This window comes from Serinus canaria, chromosome 1A (genome assembly GCF_022539315.1).
Source record: "Serinus canaria isolate serCan28SL12 chromosome 1A, serCan2020, whole genome shotgun sequence".
Taxonomy (NCBI): Eukaryota; Metazoa; Chordata; class Aves; order Passeriformes; family Fringillidae; genus Serinus; species Serinus canaria.
In genome coordinates, this window is record NC_066314.1 from 55,632,566 (window position 1) to 55,645,680 (window position 13,115).

The 13,115-nt window shown below is 45.3% G+C and overlaps 2 protein-coding genes across 2 annotated transcripts; one reads left to right on the forward strand and one right to left on the reverse strand.

Moving 5' to 3' along the window:
- Positions 1-853: 853 nt before the first annotated feature.
- Positions 854-10,232, reverse strand: TSPO (translocator protein). The gene is made up of 4 exons (XM_009094081.4): positions 10,096-10,232; positions 4,097-4,297; positions 2,282-2,420; positions 854-1,597 (listed from the first exon to the last, which is right to left on the reverse strand). The coding sequence occupies exons 2-4, from the start codon at positions 4,282-4,284 to the stop codon at positions 1,421-1,423; spliced, it is 504 nt and encodes a 167-aa protein (XP_009092329.1). The 5' UTR covers positions 4,285-4,297; positions 10,096-10,232; the 3' UTR covers positions 854-1,420.
- A 47-nt stretch (positions 10,233-10,279) lies between these two features.
- On the forward strand, positions 10,280-12,914 carry MCAT (malonyl-CoA-acyl carrier protein transacylase). The gene is made up of 4 exons (XM_030238029.2): positions 10,280-10,885; positions 10,982-11,069; positions 11,335-11,552; positions 11,820-12,914. Exons 1-4 carry the CDS (start codon positions 10,442-10,444, stop codon positions 12,240-12,242), a joined length of 1,173 nt encoding a protein of 390 aa, XP_030093889.1. The 5' UTR covers positions 10,280-10,441; the 3' UTR covers positions 12,243-12,914.
- The last annotated feature ends 201 nt before the right edge of the window (positions 12,915-13,115 follow it).

Consider the following 13,115-nt stretch of genomic DNA (forward strand, 5'->3'; position numbering starts at 1 on the left):
GTCATCCTTAGCCTGCCCCTTAAAGAAACCAGATTTTTGAGGATGTGAGCAGGAGGCAATTTCTGGAGCAGCACAGGAATGCAGAAGCTTAAAGGAATGAAAGGAATTTTGAAAACTCTGCTAGAAGCCCAAACAGTCTTTGGACTTTGAAGTTTAGGGCATAAGAGAGAGGTATTTGGCAGTGGGGTGCCCATTTGAAATGAATCATTCCTAATCTTTCCTCAAATCAGGGTCGTTTGGCTGAAATTTAGCTATTTTATGTGCAAGCTGCAAAAAATTCTGCTGCCTGCCATAGCATATATATTGTATGGGTAGTAATTACTTAAGCTAGTTTGCAGCAATTGGGATGTGCTCGAGAAGAAAGTACAATTATAAAATTGTGTAACTGTTCTAAACCTTGCTTCCAGCTTTTCAAACATGCAGCGCATTCTCCCTTGCAATCAGGAACACGAAGAAATATTTGAGGCTATTTCAGGCTGGTCTGCAGGACCCTGCTTTGTTTCACTGACTGGAGCATAGGCTGGAGAAATAAACTTGGGAAAATCCAGTTGCTCTGGAAGTGAGGCAGAAGGGAGAGCAGGTTTGCACAGCAAGAAGTGATGCTCACACCATGCTGGCCTGCTCTTCAGGGGAACCCCAGCTGGTTTGGGTTCCTTACTTAAATTTGATCAAAGAAATGTTGTGACTGGGTTCTCACAGTTTCTTTACAGTTGCTTGAATTTCCTGGTTTGTCTTGGTCATTGCAAAGGTGAGGAGATGAGATGAAGGGGCTGTCTTTAAGGCTGTAGCATCCTGCTGCCTTCAGTGTTTTTCTGCTCAAAACAATTTAAAACAATACCAGCAAGGATCAAGGTTAAGTTTACATGTAGTTTAATACATTTAGCTGAATGCACATGCAGTTCTTCCATGTGGGAAGGCACAAATTGTTAAAAAGAGCTTGTCTTAAACGTTTGCAGAGTAGAATGGCCAGAAGACAAATATCTGGTGGCTGTAGTGGGACATATAGCACAAAAGCACCGTGCCTAGTGGTAAATATGAAAGATTCAGGCCACAATCATCCCTGTGACTGTTACGAACACCTTTCTGGAAACTGTTAGTGTGTGGCTGGATTTCTTCCTCTGAACATAAGGAAGTCTGAGTCCCTGCTTTCTTCTGGTGATGGTTACAATGCTGTTGTCATGTAACATATAATACTGGAATATGGCACTTAACGCTTTTCAATCAAGACTTTCTTTTAGTTAGCTATAAAACCCAGTCAGGCAAACACCCCTTTGTGGCTTGCCTAGTAAAGTTGTATTTGTTTTGTCAACTTGTAAATACCAAAGTTAGGGCTGAAGTAGTTCAGCTAATAATAAACTAAGGCCATAATTTTATATAAAAAATTATTGTGGAAAAAAAGATAGTTTTGGCTGAAAACTGCTTATTCAGATCTTTTCTTGTTGCGATTGTCCTTCCAGATCCGATAATTGAGTGCGGAAGCCAAGGTTAGCCAGGCTAAATAAGGAATCATCAAATAAGCTGCTGCTTTGTTGATGTTGTACCAGGAAGCAGTGGTAGCTGTTGCTGTACCAGTTGTAAGCAGGAGAGTCACCAACCCCTGAAACACAGAAGGTGTTTAGTGTTGTTTTACTCTGGCATCTATTCTATCCCTCTGTGTTAAATCCTTCTCAGAAAACCAGCCAGCAGAAAAAGATGATAGATTTCTGCTGAGTTACAAACCACTTTGAATCATAAAACCAAACAAGAAAGGGCATTACAGCTGGGAGCAGAGAGGAAGAATGAAGTCTCTTTCACCCTTACCCTCTTTAGTGGGCAGTGAGACACTTCCAAGAGTAAGTTGGAGCAAGCAAACCTGTCCAGTTTGTTCATGTCACCTGAAGAGATGAGGTGTGAACAAATCTGTGATGAATTGCAGTCTTTCCCTGTTACAGCATTGCATGTACTGCTATTTTATTTTTATATTACCAATTCTTATTTTTGAGAATTTAGTGGTTTCTCTTCAGAGAGCTGCAGAAAGTTAGCCTTTTCTAAAAGGGGTATTGATCACTAAATAATGTTGTAATAAGCTGCTTATCACTGCTGTTTGTCAGAGAAACCTAGGAATTGCAATAAGGTATAAATGTTTGTTTTATAGTCACACAAAGCTCTTACCAAAGGCTGGCATGCATTAAAGAGAATTTTAGAAAAGTTCTGCAAGGCGTATTTTGTACTCAGGCCCATTTTCAGGAAGAAAAGATGATGACACAAACCTTTCATGCTAATACCTTAGTGTTCCACTTACCCATCCTATTTTGTGAGCTCCAAAAAATATTGGAGTCCATGCCCAGTTTAATGCCAGGTTCCCTGCATACAGACCCAGAGGAACCACTGACTTTTCATTGAAGCCCCCCAGTTCCTTCCACACAAGGTAGGAGCCGAATCTGCAGAAAGCAAAGGCAAAGTGTCATTCACTACACTTTAAAGCTACCACACATTCTTGATCTATGAAATAAGTTCAGTGCCAGGGTCTAGATTAACTTGGAAGACTGAGAGATCTAAGCCTTACTTGGCAAAGTAACTGACAGCACAGGCTTGATCAGCTGCTCTGGATAAACATGGAGAGAAAAAAATTCCAATCATGCCAGAATTCTTACTTTTAAGTGCATAGAAGCAGAAAACCTATTGCATTTGTCTTTAAAAAGAATACCATAATGAAATGAAAACAAGTTTAAGATACAAACGGTGAAGAAACCTTGTTTTGGTATTGGGACATGGTGCTTTAAAGATTTTTAAAAAATAAATCCAACCCCAGTTTTTAATTAGATGAAATGAATGGCATTGAGTGGGATCCCAAAGCACAGTTCAGTATGGGAAGCAGGAAGAACCCTTTGGTCACTTTCATTACTTTCACAGGGACCAAACAATGCAGCTTTGCTATTTTGGCAGTTTGATTGCAGAGAATAATGAAAACAGAATAAAGTTGGGGCAGGGTAAGCATTAGAAACTTCCATTTCTTAAGTGATTTCCAAAGCACAGTGTGGACTTCAACTTGTTCATACACCTGGCTTCAACTTCAGACCAATGCTGTGATGTACAAATCCAAGAAGCTAAGTGTCAAGAAAGACAGGTAAGCTTATTAAATCTTGCGGTTAGTTATTTGTTGCTTTCCATATATTTAAGAGATTCTGGATGAATGAAATGTCTTGGTCATTCAAGGAATGTGTGTGCAGGATGGGTTAGAGAAGGCTGTTAGTAAGTATGATCTTTCCACTGGGCTGGATGTATGATACATAATCAAGACCATCCACCTTAGGATACACTGATTCTGCTGTTACCAAAATAAGATATAAACTGTCACAATCTGGACTTTAAGGTATTTAACCTGCTACCTAGATTTGTGGTGAGGAATACAGACACAGGGTTACAGATTGTGAATCAACTTGAAGGAAGTTGGGAAAGCCACCCAGCTCTTTCTCCTTGATAAAAGGCATGTTTTTATTCATGGGTCATTAATGATCTCATTCAAATGTTATCTCTTCAAATACACAAGTATTCCACTTAAATAAGTTAAAAAGTACAGTCTGTATGAGGAAAAGGAAAAGAGAAATCTGGTGGGGAGGGACAGGACATGGGGCTTTACAAATTACAAAGCTTTTCTGGAAAGAAAATGAAACCAAAATGAGAGAACATGGGAGTGCCAGTCTAGCGTTCAGTTTCATCCATTGCATTATTGAGCTCTGTTAGAACAGTTCTATCCTAATTTCCTCTGCCTCTTTTTTTTAATTTTCATTAAAACTACTGAAGGATATACTTAGAAGAAATCCCAGTGCTGCCTTGTTCTGCTGTTTCCAGCTTGGCAGGTCTTCCTCAGAATGAATGAGGAAAACAAATTAATGGCAGCTTTTCAAGCTTCTGCTTTTGATGCGGGTACTTCTGCATACAAAATGTCCTATCAAACCCACACATGACTCCCAAAACAAGTTGTTAAAGAGGCAGGTTGACACAGTTTCTTACAAACATAAAGCCACAGGAGTACAGTCGTATCCTCTGGGCCAGCATTATACCAGATGCAACTTTGAGATCAGGCCAGTGCCTTAATACAATGTGAAAAACATACCCCATAGATGTGTAGAGAGTTCCCCAAACAGGAGCAAACATCCAGTTAGGTGGACACCAGGATGGTTTCTGTAGAGTTTGATACCATGTTGGGATTTCCCTTTTGGTTATATTGCTTCCTAAAAATCCTCCTGCATGTGGCAGGAGTGTGAAACCTACTGCTGGGGCCCAGGCTGGTACCACTTCCATTGAGACAGTGAACCTGAAAAAAACCCAAACACTGATTGGCAGAGAACTTTTAAAATGCAACTGCAAAAGTTTCCATTTCTAACAGATTTTAAAAATAGGCATGTCAGATCTGACCCACAGCCTAGTGTTGTCACTGAGAGAGACTGCAGCTGAAATGAATGGATCTTGTACCATAATCTTACCTGTACCTGTAAAGGAATCTGTCCCTGGGGAGGGGGGGAGCCAGAGGGAAGTGGGGCCTTTACTTCTCTCTCAGCTGAATGCATGAAGATTACTGAATTTTACCTACAGAAATATCCTCACTAATAAGTATGGCAGAGCAATAAAGCAGTTTGATGTTATATGAACTACACTTAAGTGTGTATTTCTGTATTCATCAAAAAGCCCATTCCTTCAATGAAGTGGCAGAGCCAAGGAAGAAAAGAGCATGTGCTTCCCTGTGCTCAAGCAAAGTAATGTGAGATGATGTCTGCAGGATGCTCAGTGGGAGCCAAAGGGATGTGACAGTAGCAGACACTTGAGAAGCTGCCTCGGAACACAAACACCAGGAAGGACAATGAGAAGGTAAGTATTTAACTGATGTTTTGCTAAACAAGGAAAGTGATCTGGATACATGGGGAGTGCAGCTTTGTCTCCTTCATGAAGCATTCAATCAGTTGCAACGATTGTTGCTGCCAAGCCCATTAAATTTGCCTACAGAAGTAGGGCTAAGTAATGCTTTGCTCTGCTGGGCCATGCTGCTTTAGTTAGGGTATGGGCAGCAGGAAAAACAGCATGCACAGAAGGAGGACAAAGCTTCATTGCAGATTTTCTGGCCAGAGGCCAAATGTTACAAGAGCTGTGTTTAGTTTACTGAAATGTAAACATTAGAGCAACAATAAAAAAAGGGCAGAACTGAAACATGTTTTTTCAAATATATGGTAGGCAAATACACCCAATTCCTGTTCATCTGTGATACAGGAGAGATTATGAGAGTCTGCAGCAGTGGGGAAAGAGCAACTGCAGAAGGCCCAGGAGAGAAAACAAAGTTTTAGATCAATGAGCATTTCAGATGCTTGTCAGAGAAAAGTGCCATATTGATACTGTCTTGGCTGTTGTGTTTCCCTGGATTTCAAAGCTTCTATTGCTTTAGTCATGACTGCTGGGATAAGGAGGCAGGGAGTGTGTAAGAGGAAATCCTACTTGTGACAAATGTGCTTAAACCGATAGGAAATGGCACAGATGGGGTTGCACTGTCTCAGCTCTGACCTGGTGAATTTCTCTTTGGAGATCAGGGTAAGCTTGGGCAGCAAGAAAGTTCTTGCATTATGGTTTTTGTCTCTGCATTCAGGGCTCTGCCCACACAGATTTAATGTGATATTTCAGTGGCTGGGACCACAATGCAGTTTGCATGGGATCAGGAGAAATCCTGATGACAGAAGCAGAGCAGAGTTTTGAAGACAAACTGAGCATGGAGGGACTGGTAAGGCACACAGGATGAGAAAGGTTGAGAGGGGTAAACATGAAGGGGCAGGTAAGCCTTGGCTGTGGGCTTGGGGGAAGCCAGCAATGAATAGAAACATACACACAAAAGGCAGCAGACAAAGCCATCAGAGACACAAGTCAAGGTCAAAAACCAAACAAAAGACTGAATGGGTGAAAAGAGCCAAGCAGGGAAGAATGCAAAACTGAGGCTGGGGAGAAGGAGGAAGGGGAGGACGATGTGGTACTCTGCTGTGATAAGATCAATTGGGTCTTGGGTGGAGGATGGACAAGGGAGGGAGGAAAAATCTGCACGGCTCACTGCTGCCATACTTCTGCCTAGTGGATTCCACTTATGAGGAAGCATCTTAAGAAGAGCAGAGCAGTTCTCCTGTTCTCCTGCATGAAGATCTGTGCTGCTATTTCCTAAGGAAACAGGCTGCCAGCTGCCATGTGCACTACTTGTCATCCCCACTGACAGTGTGAAAGGCTCTGCTTTTACTGGGAGGTGAAGCAAGTGCAGGAGCAACAAAGTGTGGTGGGAACAAGAACTCTGAGTACAATGATTCTTTTTGGCTGCCTTTAGATGAGTAATTTGCAAAGGTTAAGTTAGAAATTGAAAGTTAATAAGATCTCACTAATTTTTAAACCTTTTGCTTAGCCTACAGGGAGGCCAAGCTTAGCTCTCTACACATGCTCTGATATGTGCAACTCCAGAGTAGCTGCCAAATATTGTTTTTTCAAAAGTGATAAGCAAGAACCCAAAAGGCTTTATGCTTTATTTGGATGTTAACAATATAAAGATGGTCTCCTCACAGCAATCAGCAACAGGCTTTGTCAGGAGTTCTGTCAACTCCCTCCCAGGGAACAAAGTCTGAAGGTGTTCTGTAAGCTGAAAGTGCTAAATACTATAAAATTGAAACAATACTGCTCTGTGGCAGTCATTACTGAATAAATTTTGTACCCATGCATGTTGGAGGAAGAACACTAAATTCTTAAGAGAAGGAAAACCAGACAGGCAAATAGGAACAAGGAAGGTGCAAAGCAAAGAAAAGAGAGAAGTGAAGCCACTCATGCACAGCAAAGGAAGGAAACAGAAATTAAGAGATTGAACATACTGTCTGGAATTGAATTTTGGTGTTTCAGTCTTTTAACGACTATTGTTATTAATTATGTGCTGTATTTTCCAGTCATATCTCTCAGGATTTCCCAAGCATAGCAAAATACTCTATCTTGCAAGGAGAAAGAGGAATGAAACCATGCAGCAAGGTGTGCCAGCAGCAAGACCATAGCTGTCCATCAGCAGTGGAAGTTCCTGTGTTTTCATTCCCAAGAAATTAAATACTGGTATCAACTTTCCATAAAAAAGCACAGGTAACTCAGAAAACAGCATGGGAAAAGCAACATCTGTCTGTGTCTGTTACCTGATGTAGGTCTTTAGCAAGAGAATGAGTGAAAGGCAAGATGCACTGGAGAGTCTATGCACTGGCCAGGCTGCAGTCTTTGTTTACCTGTGCAAGAGCTGTGCAATGTTTACAGAACATGCTGTACATTTTCTAAAAGTAACGTGAGCACAGAGATTCATCAGCCCTGCCTTCCTTTCAGTGTACAGCTGATGATCTGAAATTATTCGGTGAGAACTTCACCACCACAGACTTGCTAACATAGCCCCACTAGCTGCAGCAGCATTACTCAACCTAGAAATAATAACTACTTTCCCAATCATATCCCAGCTCCAGGATGAGTTGCACAATATTCTTGTACCCTCATTTTCATACTGAAGAATGCTGTGACCGATATCTGCAGTGAATCCAGCAGATATCTGCCGCTAAGAACCATCAAGGTTGGAAATATTTTCTTCTCACACACACTTATCTTGTTTACTTCTTTTCCACTTCTTATCTCTGCCCTGCAATATATTCTTCATCATGCTGCCCCTTTTCTGTTTAGCCCTAGTGTGACTTCAGGCAGCTCCAGCAGAGCAGTGAGGGCTTCTTTGCTCTACATACATGTTAGAATAACTATTCTAATTATTCAAAATATCTGACTTACCCAAAGTTAGTTCCAGCTACATAAAGTAAAAGGAGAAATAAAGGGGGAAAAAAACTGCAGTAGTTAAACTTGCTGCCTAATGGGCTTCTCTCTGCTGTTTTCCTCTGGTGGTATAACATGAAGAAAAAACTAGCCAAAGCTTTCTGTGTCCTCTTTCTGGAAAAAACACTGTGCACCTAAAGAAAGGGATGGGCTGCTCTGTAGGTGGGATTAGATACATCATGACAGAACAGCTGGGTTGCTTCAGCCTGATGAAAAATGAATTGAAACACTTTTTTGCCTTGAGGAAGTCTCTGAAAGACATGTGCCTTTCCCTCCTTGGGGCATTTTTTTAGCAGGAAGAAGGAAGGCAGGAAAGTAAAACTGCTTTCATCCCATTTTTACACCCCTGTGCTGATAAAACTTCTGATTAGTTCCATTCATGTGCAGCTTGGGGCTGGCTATCTAGTCACCTGGGGCTTAAAAATCACATTTAAAATACAAACAAAAATCTTCTAGCAGCGCTAAATCACCAGGCAGCCCTGGGGTTCCCAGTGCCCAGTGTTTGGAGATGGACTGACAAAGGTGGGACCATACTATGGAAGGTGGTCCCCAAGACACATACTCCCCCCTCTCAGCCTCTACCATACTTTTTTTTAAGGGCAAATAAGGCTCTGCCCAGGTCTGAGAGGCAGCAAACAAATTTTCCCCAGGAAGAAGGCTTCTTCCCAAGATAGCTGTCTGAAAAATTAATACCTAATTTATATTGATAAACTATTTATGTGTGTTGTGGGTTTAATTCCTGGGAAGCTGAAACACTAAAATCAAATTTATACCACAGCCTATGACAAAAAATACTGCTACTAAAAAAAAAAAAAAAAAAAAAAAAAGCTATCTAATCTCTAGTAATAGAGACATTTCAAACAATAAATGTTATAGGATATAAATAGAATATAAATATCTCATACGTGTATAATATATGTTTATAATATGTATTTAGAATTTTTTTAAAAGAAGACTATAATGCAAGGTGTACAGATGGAAACAAAAAATCTCACTCTCCAGTGAGATTTCAACATGGCAGAGCACAAGTTGTGCAAATAAATCGATGATTTATTAACATAAACAGGGAACTGAAATGCATACTGGAGAAAGATTTTTGCTGGGAGAATTTGCCATTTACTCTCAATCTCTTCTCATTGATGCTTATGTTACAGGTAGAGGCAGCCACGGGCTGGGATATAGTCACATATATGTCATGTATCTCCTATGTTACTGCCAAAACATTTCAACTAACTTGAGCGGCTGACTTCCAGATATTTTACCCGAAGGCTGACACAAACGGAAGAAATCATCTTACAAAATAGCACAGAGAATAGAAAAGTAAGAAAAATAAAAAGTCAACATAATTTCCTGCTATTATGACACACTTTCCTTCTCCCAAGCCGTACTTACAGTGTTTTACTGAGCTGCTCTGACTCAATGCTTGATACTGTTTCACAATCTTACTTCATGTAAAGTCGTTAGACAATTGCAACTCTGACACGCCGACTTTCGTTTTTAAAAAAAATAATCTTAGCGTTGAACGCTTCAATTATATCACAGTGCATTTTGTGCTTTGATTTGTAAGTATCACTCAGAAACTCGGAATTGAAAACCAAAGCCCTTTCTTTCACCCTTACAGAGACGTTCCTCGGCGACACTGAAGGAAGATACCTGTAGTTAAACAGCAGCGTGAAAACTTCTCCCGGGTGCCGAGAGCGAATGTGCCCGGTGTGCGCGGCAGAGCCGCCGGCCCGGAGGGACCAGAGAAACAGGCTCTGCCCTTCTGCGGTGCGCGCACAGGTATCAGCCAAAAAGCCCGTGTGCCGGATCGAAATTAAGAGCAAGCTTCCTAACTTGGTGGTTTGGTTTATTAATTTTTAAGCACTTTCCATGCTAAATGCCGGCACGGAAAAGCCATGCCCAAGTCCTGTCCACCTCTGAGCGGGGCCCGCCCCGCCCGACTCCATCCGGCACAGCAGGTCCCGTCCTGCCCGGGGGATCCCGGCTGGCCGGCACGGGGCTGTCGACAGCAGCAGGGAGCGGGATCGCTCCCTCAACCCTCTCCGCTGACCCGCGGGGGAGCCGAGGGCGCGGCGGGGTCCCGACGGCGGCAGCGCTCCGGGAGCGCCGGGACCCGAGCGGGGGCGGACGGCCCCTCCGGCGAGCAGCCGGGCCCCGCCGCGGGGCTGCACCGCCCCTCGGGCGTCGCGTCGCGTCCCGTCCCGTCCCGTCCCGTCCCGTCCCGAGTCCTGCCGCGGGCAGCGCCGGCGTTACCTCCTCCTGTACCGCGCTGCTGCTGCCGTCGCTAGCACCGGCTCTGCCCGGGCAGCCAAGCGCCGCCCTCGGGGCCGGCCGGCCGGCCGCGCTCCCCCGCCCCGGGGCGGGCTCTCGGAGCTGGGCGGGCAGAGGCGCCTGGCGCGGGCGGGCCCAGGGCGGCGCGCGGTGCTGAGGGCGGTGAACGCCGGGGCGGCCCAACCGGTCTTCCCTCTCTACCTCCCTCCTTTCCTCCCTCCCTTCCCCCCCCTCGTTTCCCGTCCCCTTTGCCGGCGCCCGGCCCGGCAGCGGTTTTCGGCGGGGGCCGCCCTGTTCCCGTGGCAACGCCCGTTCCCGGGCGGCGGCCATGGGCGGCTGGGCCGCGGCGCCATGGCTGCTTGGTGGCTGCAGCGGGCGCGGCGTCCTCCGCGGCGCTGCGCGGCGGTGGGGCAGCTCCCGCCCCGGCGCTGGGGACCGGGCGGCGACCCTGAGCGACCTCCTCCAGAGCTCGGTGGAGGCCGAGGAACCGGGCGCGGCGGCGGCGAGGCGGGAGCGGCGGTGCCCCCGGGAGGGTACGGTGCTGCTCTTCCCGGGGCAGGGCAGCCAGTTCGTGGGCATGTGCCGCGGGCTGCAGCAGTACCCCGGCGTGCGGGACATGTACCGCCTGGCCGAGAAGGTGCTGGGCTACGACCTGCTCTCCCTCTGCCTGGAGGGGCCGCGGGACGCGCTGGACCGCACCCAGCACTGCCAGCCCGCCGTGTTCGTCGCCTCCCTGGCCGCCGTGGAGAAGCTCAACCACCTGCAGCCTGAAGTGAGGGGCCGCGGTGGGCGCGGGGGGTGGGCGCGGCGGCGCCTCGGGCCTGCCCGCGGTGCGGCTGAGGCGGCCCTCGGCTCGGTGTCCCCGCAGGTCGTGGAGCGCTGCGTGGCGGCCGCCGGCTACAGCGTGGGGGAGTTCGCGGCGCTGGTCTTCGCTGGAGCCCTGGGCTTTGCCGAAGGTGCCTGGGGGACGTACGGAACTGCCTGCTAGGATCTCCCGGCCCGGGCCCGTGCTGTTTCCAAAACGTTGCCTGTTATCACTGTATCCTTCCCGCTTTTTATTTTTAATTAGAGGAGAAATTTTACTTTCTACTTCGACTGTTCGCTTTAACGTGTAATACGACATTAAAAGCATTAACGTTTCACGACGAGTGAACAACTGCCCTTTCTTGCGCGCAGGTGCCCGCGCTCACATTTACGCAGCATCTCTGTTTCTCTCCGTAGCGCTGTACGCGGTGAAAGTGCGCGCCGAAGCCATGCAAAGGGCGTCGGAAGCTGTCCCCAGTGGAATGCTCTCGGTTGTCGGCCGGCGAGAGGCAAATTACAAATTTGCCTGCCTGGAAGCCCGTAAACATTGTGAATCGCTGGGTATAGAGAACCCCGTGTGCACAGTTTCAAACTATTTGTTTCCAGACAGCAGAGTCATTGCAGGACACTTACAGGTATTGCTTCAGAGTAACTATTCCTTCCGTTGAACTGGACATTTCACTTCTTAAAATCTCTCACTTTGCGCTTCTGTGTGGGTGTTATGTATGGCCTTAGTTTGTCCAAACAAAAGTATTTGATCTGTGGGGTTTTTTTTCCTGCATGTTCAGTTGTTGTGTAGGGAAAGGAATCCCTTTATCACAGTAAGTCTGATGAGGTGATTCTTGTGGGGTGACTGAGAAAACCTTTGTTGTGCAAGACTCACTTCTCTCTCTCTTTTGTAGGCTTTGGAGTTTTTGCAGGAGAATGCCCGAAAATATTATTTTAAACGTATAAAAATGCTTCCAGTCAGTGGGGCTTTTCATACCAGACTTATGGAACCAGCAGTAGAGCCACTGGCTGAAGTTCTAAAATCGATTGAAATTCAGAAACCGCTGCTCTGTGTGTATTCCAATGTCGATGGCAAAAAGTACATGCACTCAAAGCACATTCGGAAGCTGTTAGTGAAGCAGGTGGTGTCACCTGTTCTGTGGGAGCAGACCATGCACTCAGTGTACGAAAGAAAGCAAGGAACAGAATTTCCTTACACGTATGAAGTGGGTCCTGGGAATCAACTAGGAGCCATTCTCAAACAATGTAATTTAAAGGCCTGGAAACAATATAAACACGTAGATGCTCTGGAAGATGAGGAAGCAGCGGAGACCTAAATAACCTTTTGAGAAAAATTCACACAACTCAGTTTTTCTTTGATTTAAAACTTTGTGCTCCCAAAAGAGGAAGTCTTAAACATTCATAGCTTCTTATGATGTAAAGAGCACTCACTATGTGCATAATTGCAATGAACATTTTTCTTTGAGTTACTCAGGTGTGGAAAGGGGAGAGCAAAGTTTGGCTCTTCCATCTGTGTCGGGACTGCAAAGCTGTCAACTAACAGGCCAAGTAGCACTGTTTGGTCTCAATCCTGCAAGCAACTTTCCCTCTTGGGTGGTTTTTCTTTTTTTTCTTTTTTTTTTTTTTGGTTGTTGTTGTTGTTTTTGTGGGGAGTTTTTTTCTATGTGGATTCAGGTTCCAGTTGGTATCCTTGCCTGTCTGGTGCAGGGATCTGCAGGAATGCAGGGGTTGTTGGCTTCAGGTTGTAGAGGGCTCTGCTCTGGGCTGGAGGGTGCATTTAGAGGAGCCATTTGTTGGGAAGGCTTTCAGTGTTCTGATGTTCCTGTTTTCTTACTCAGCTGGCTAGTGGGGTGTTCATTTATGTAAAGTTCTCTTACTTTGTGTCCACGTTGCCAGGTAGCAGCTGAGTGAAGCAGATGATGTTACTAGAAACATTATTTTCTTAAGGTTAAACTATAAATAAACTGAAGCTTTTCTTGCTATTTTAATGCTTTGGGGTGCATCATTATTGGCTCTGTCCACATGTGGATGGAAGTAACCTTCCCTGCAGTTGTCCAATGTCACACTGGTTGTGCTAAGTTATACAAGAAATGTTCACTAGGAAAAAAAGCTTTACAAAAATACTGTGCACATTTCCTGGCAGCAGGACATGATGAGCTGGAGAGCAGCAGGTTGTCCCAAACCCTTCT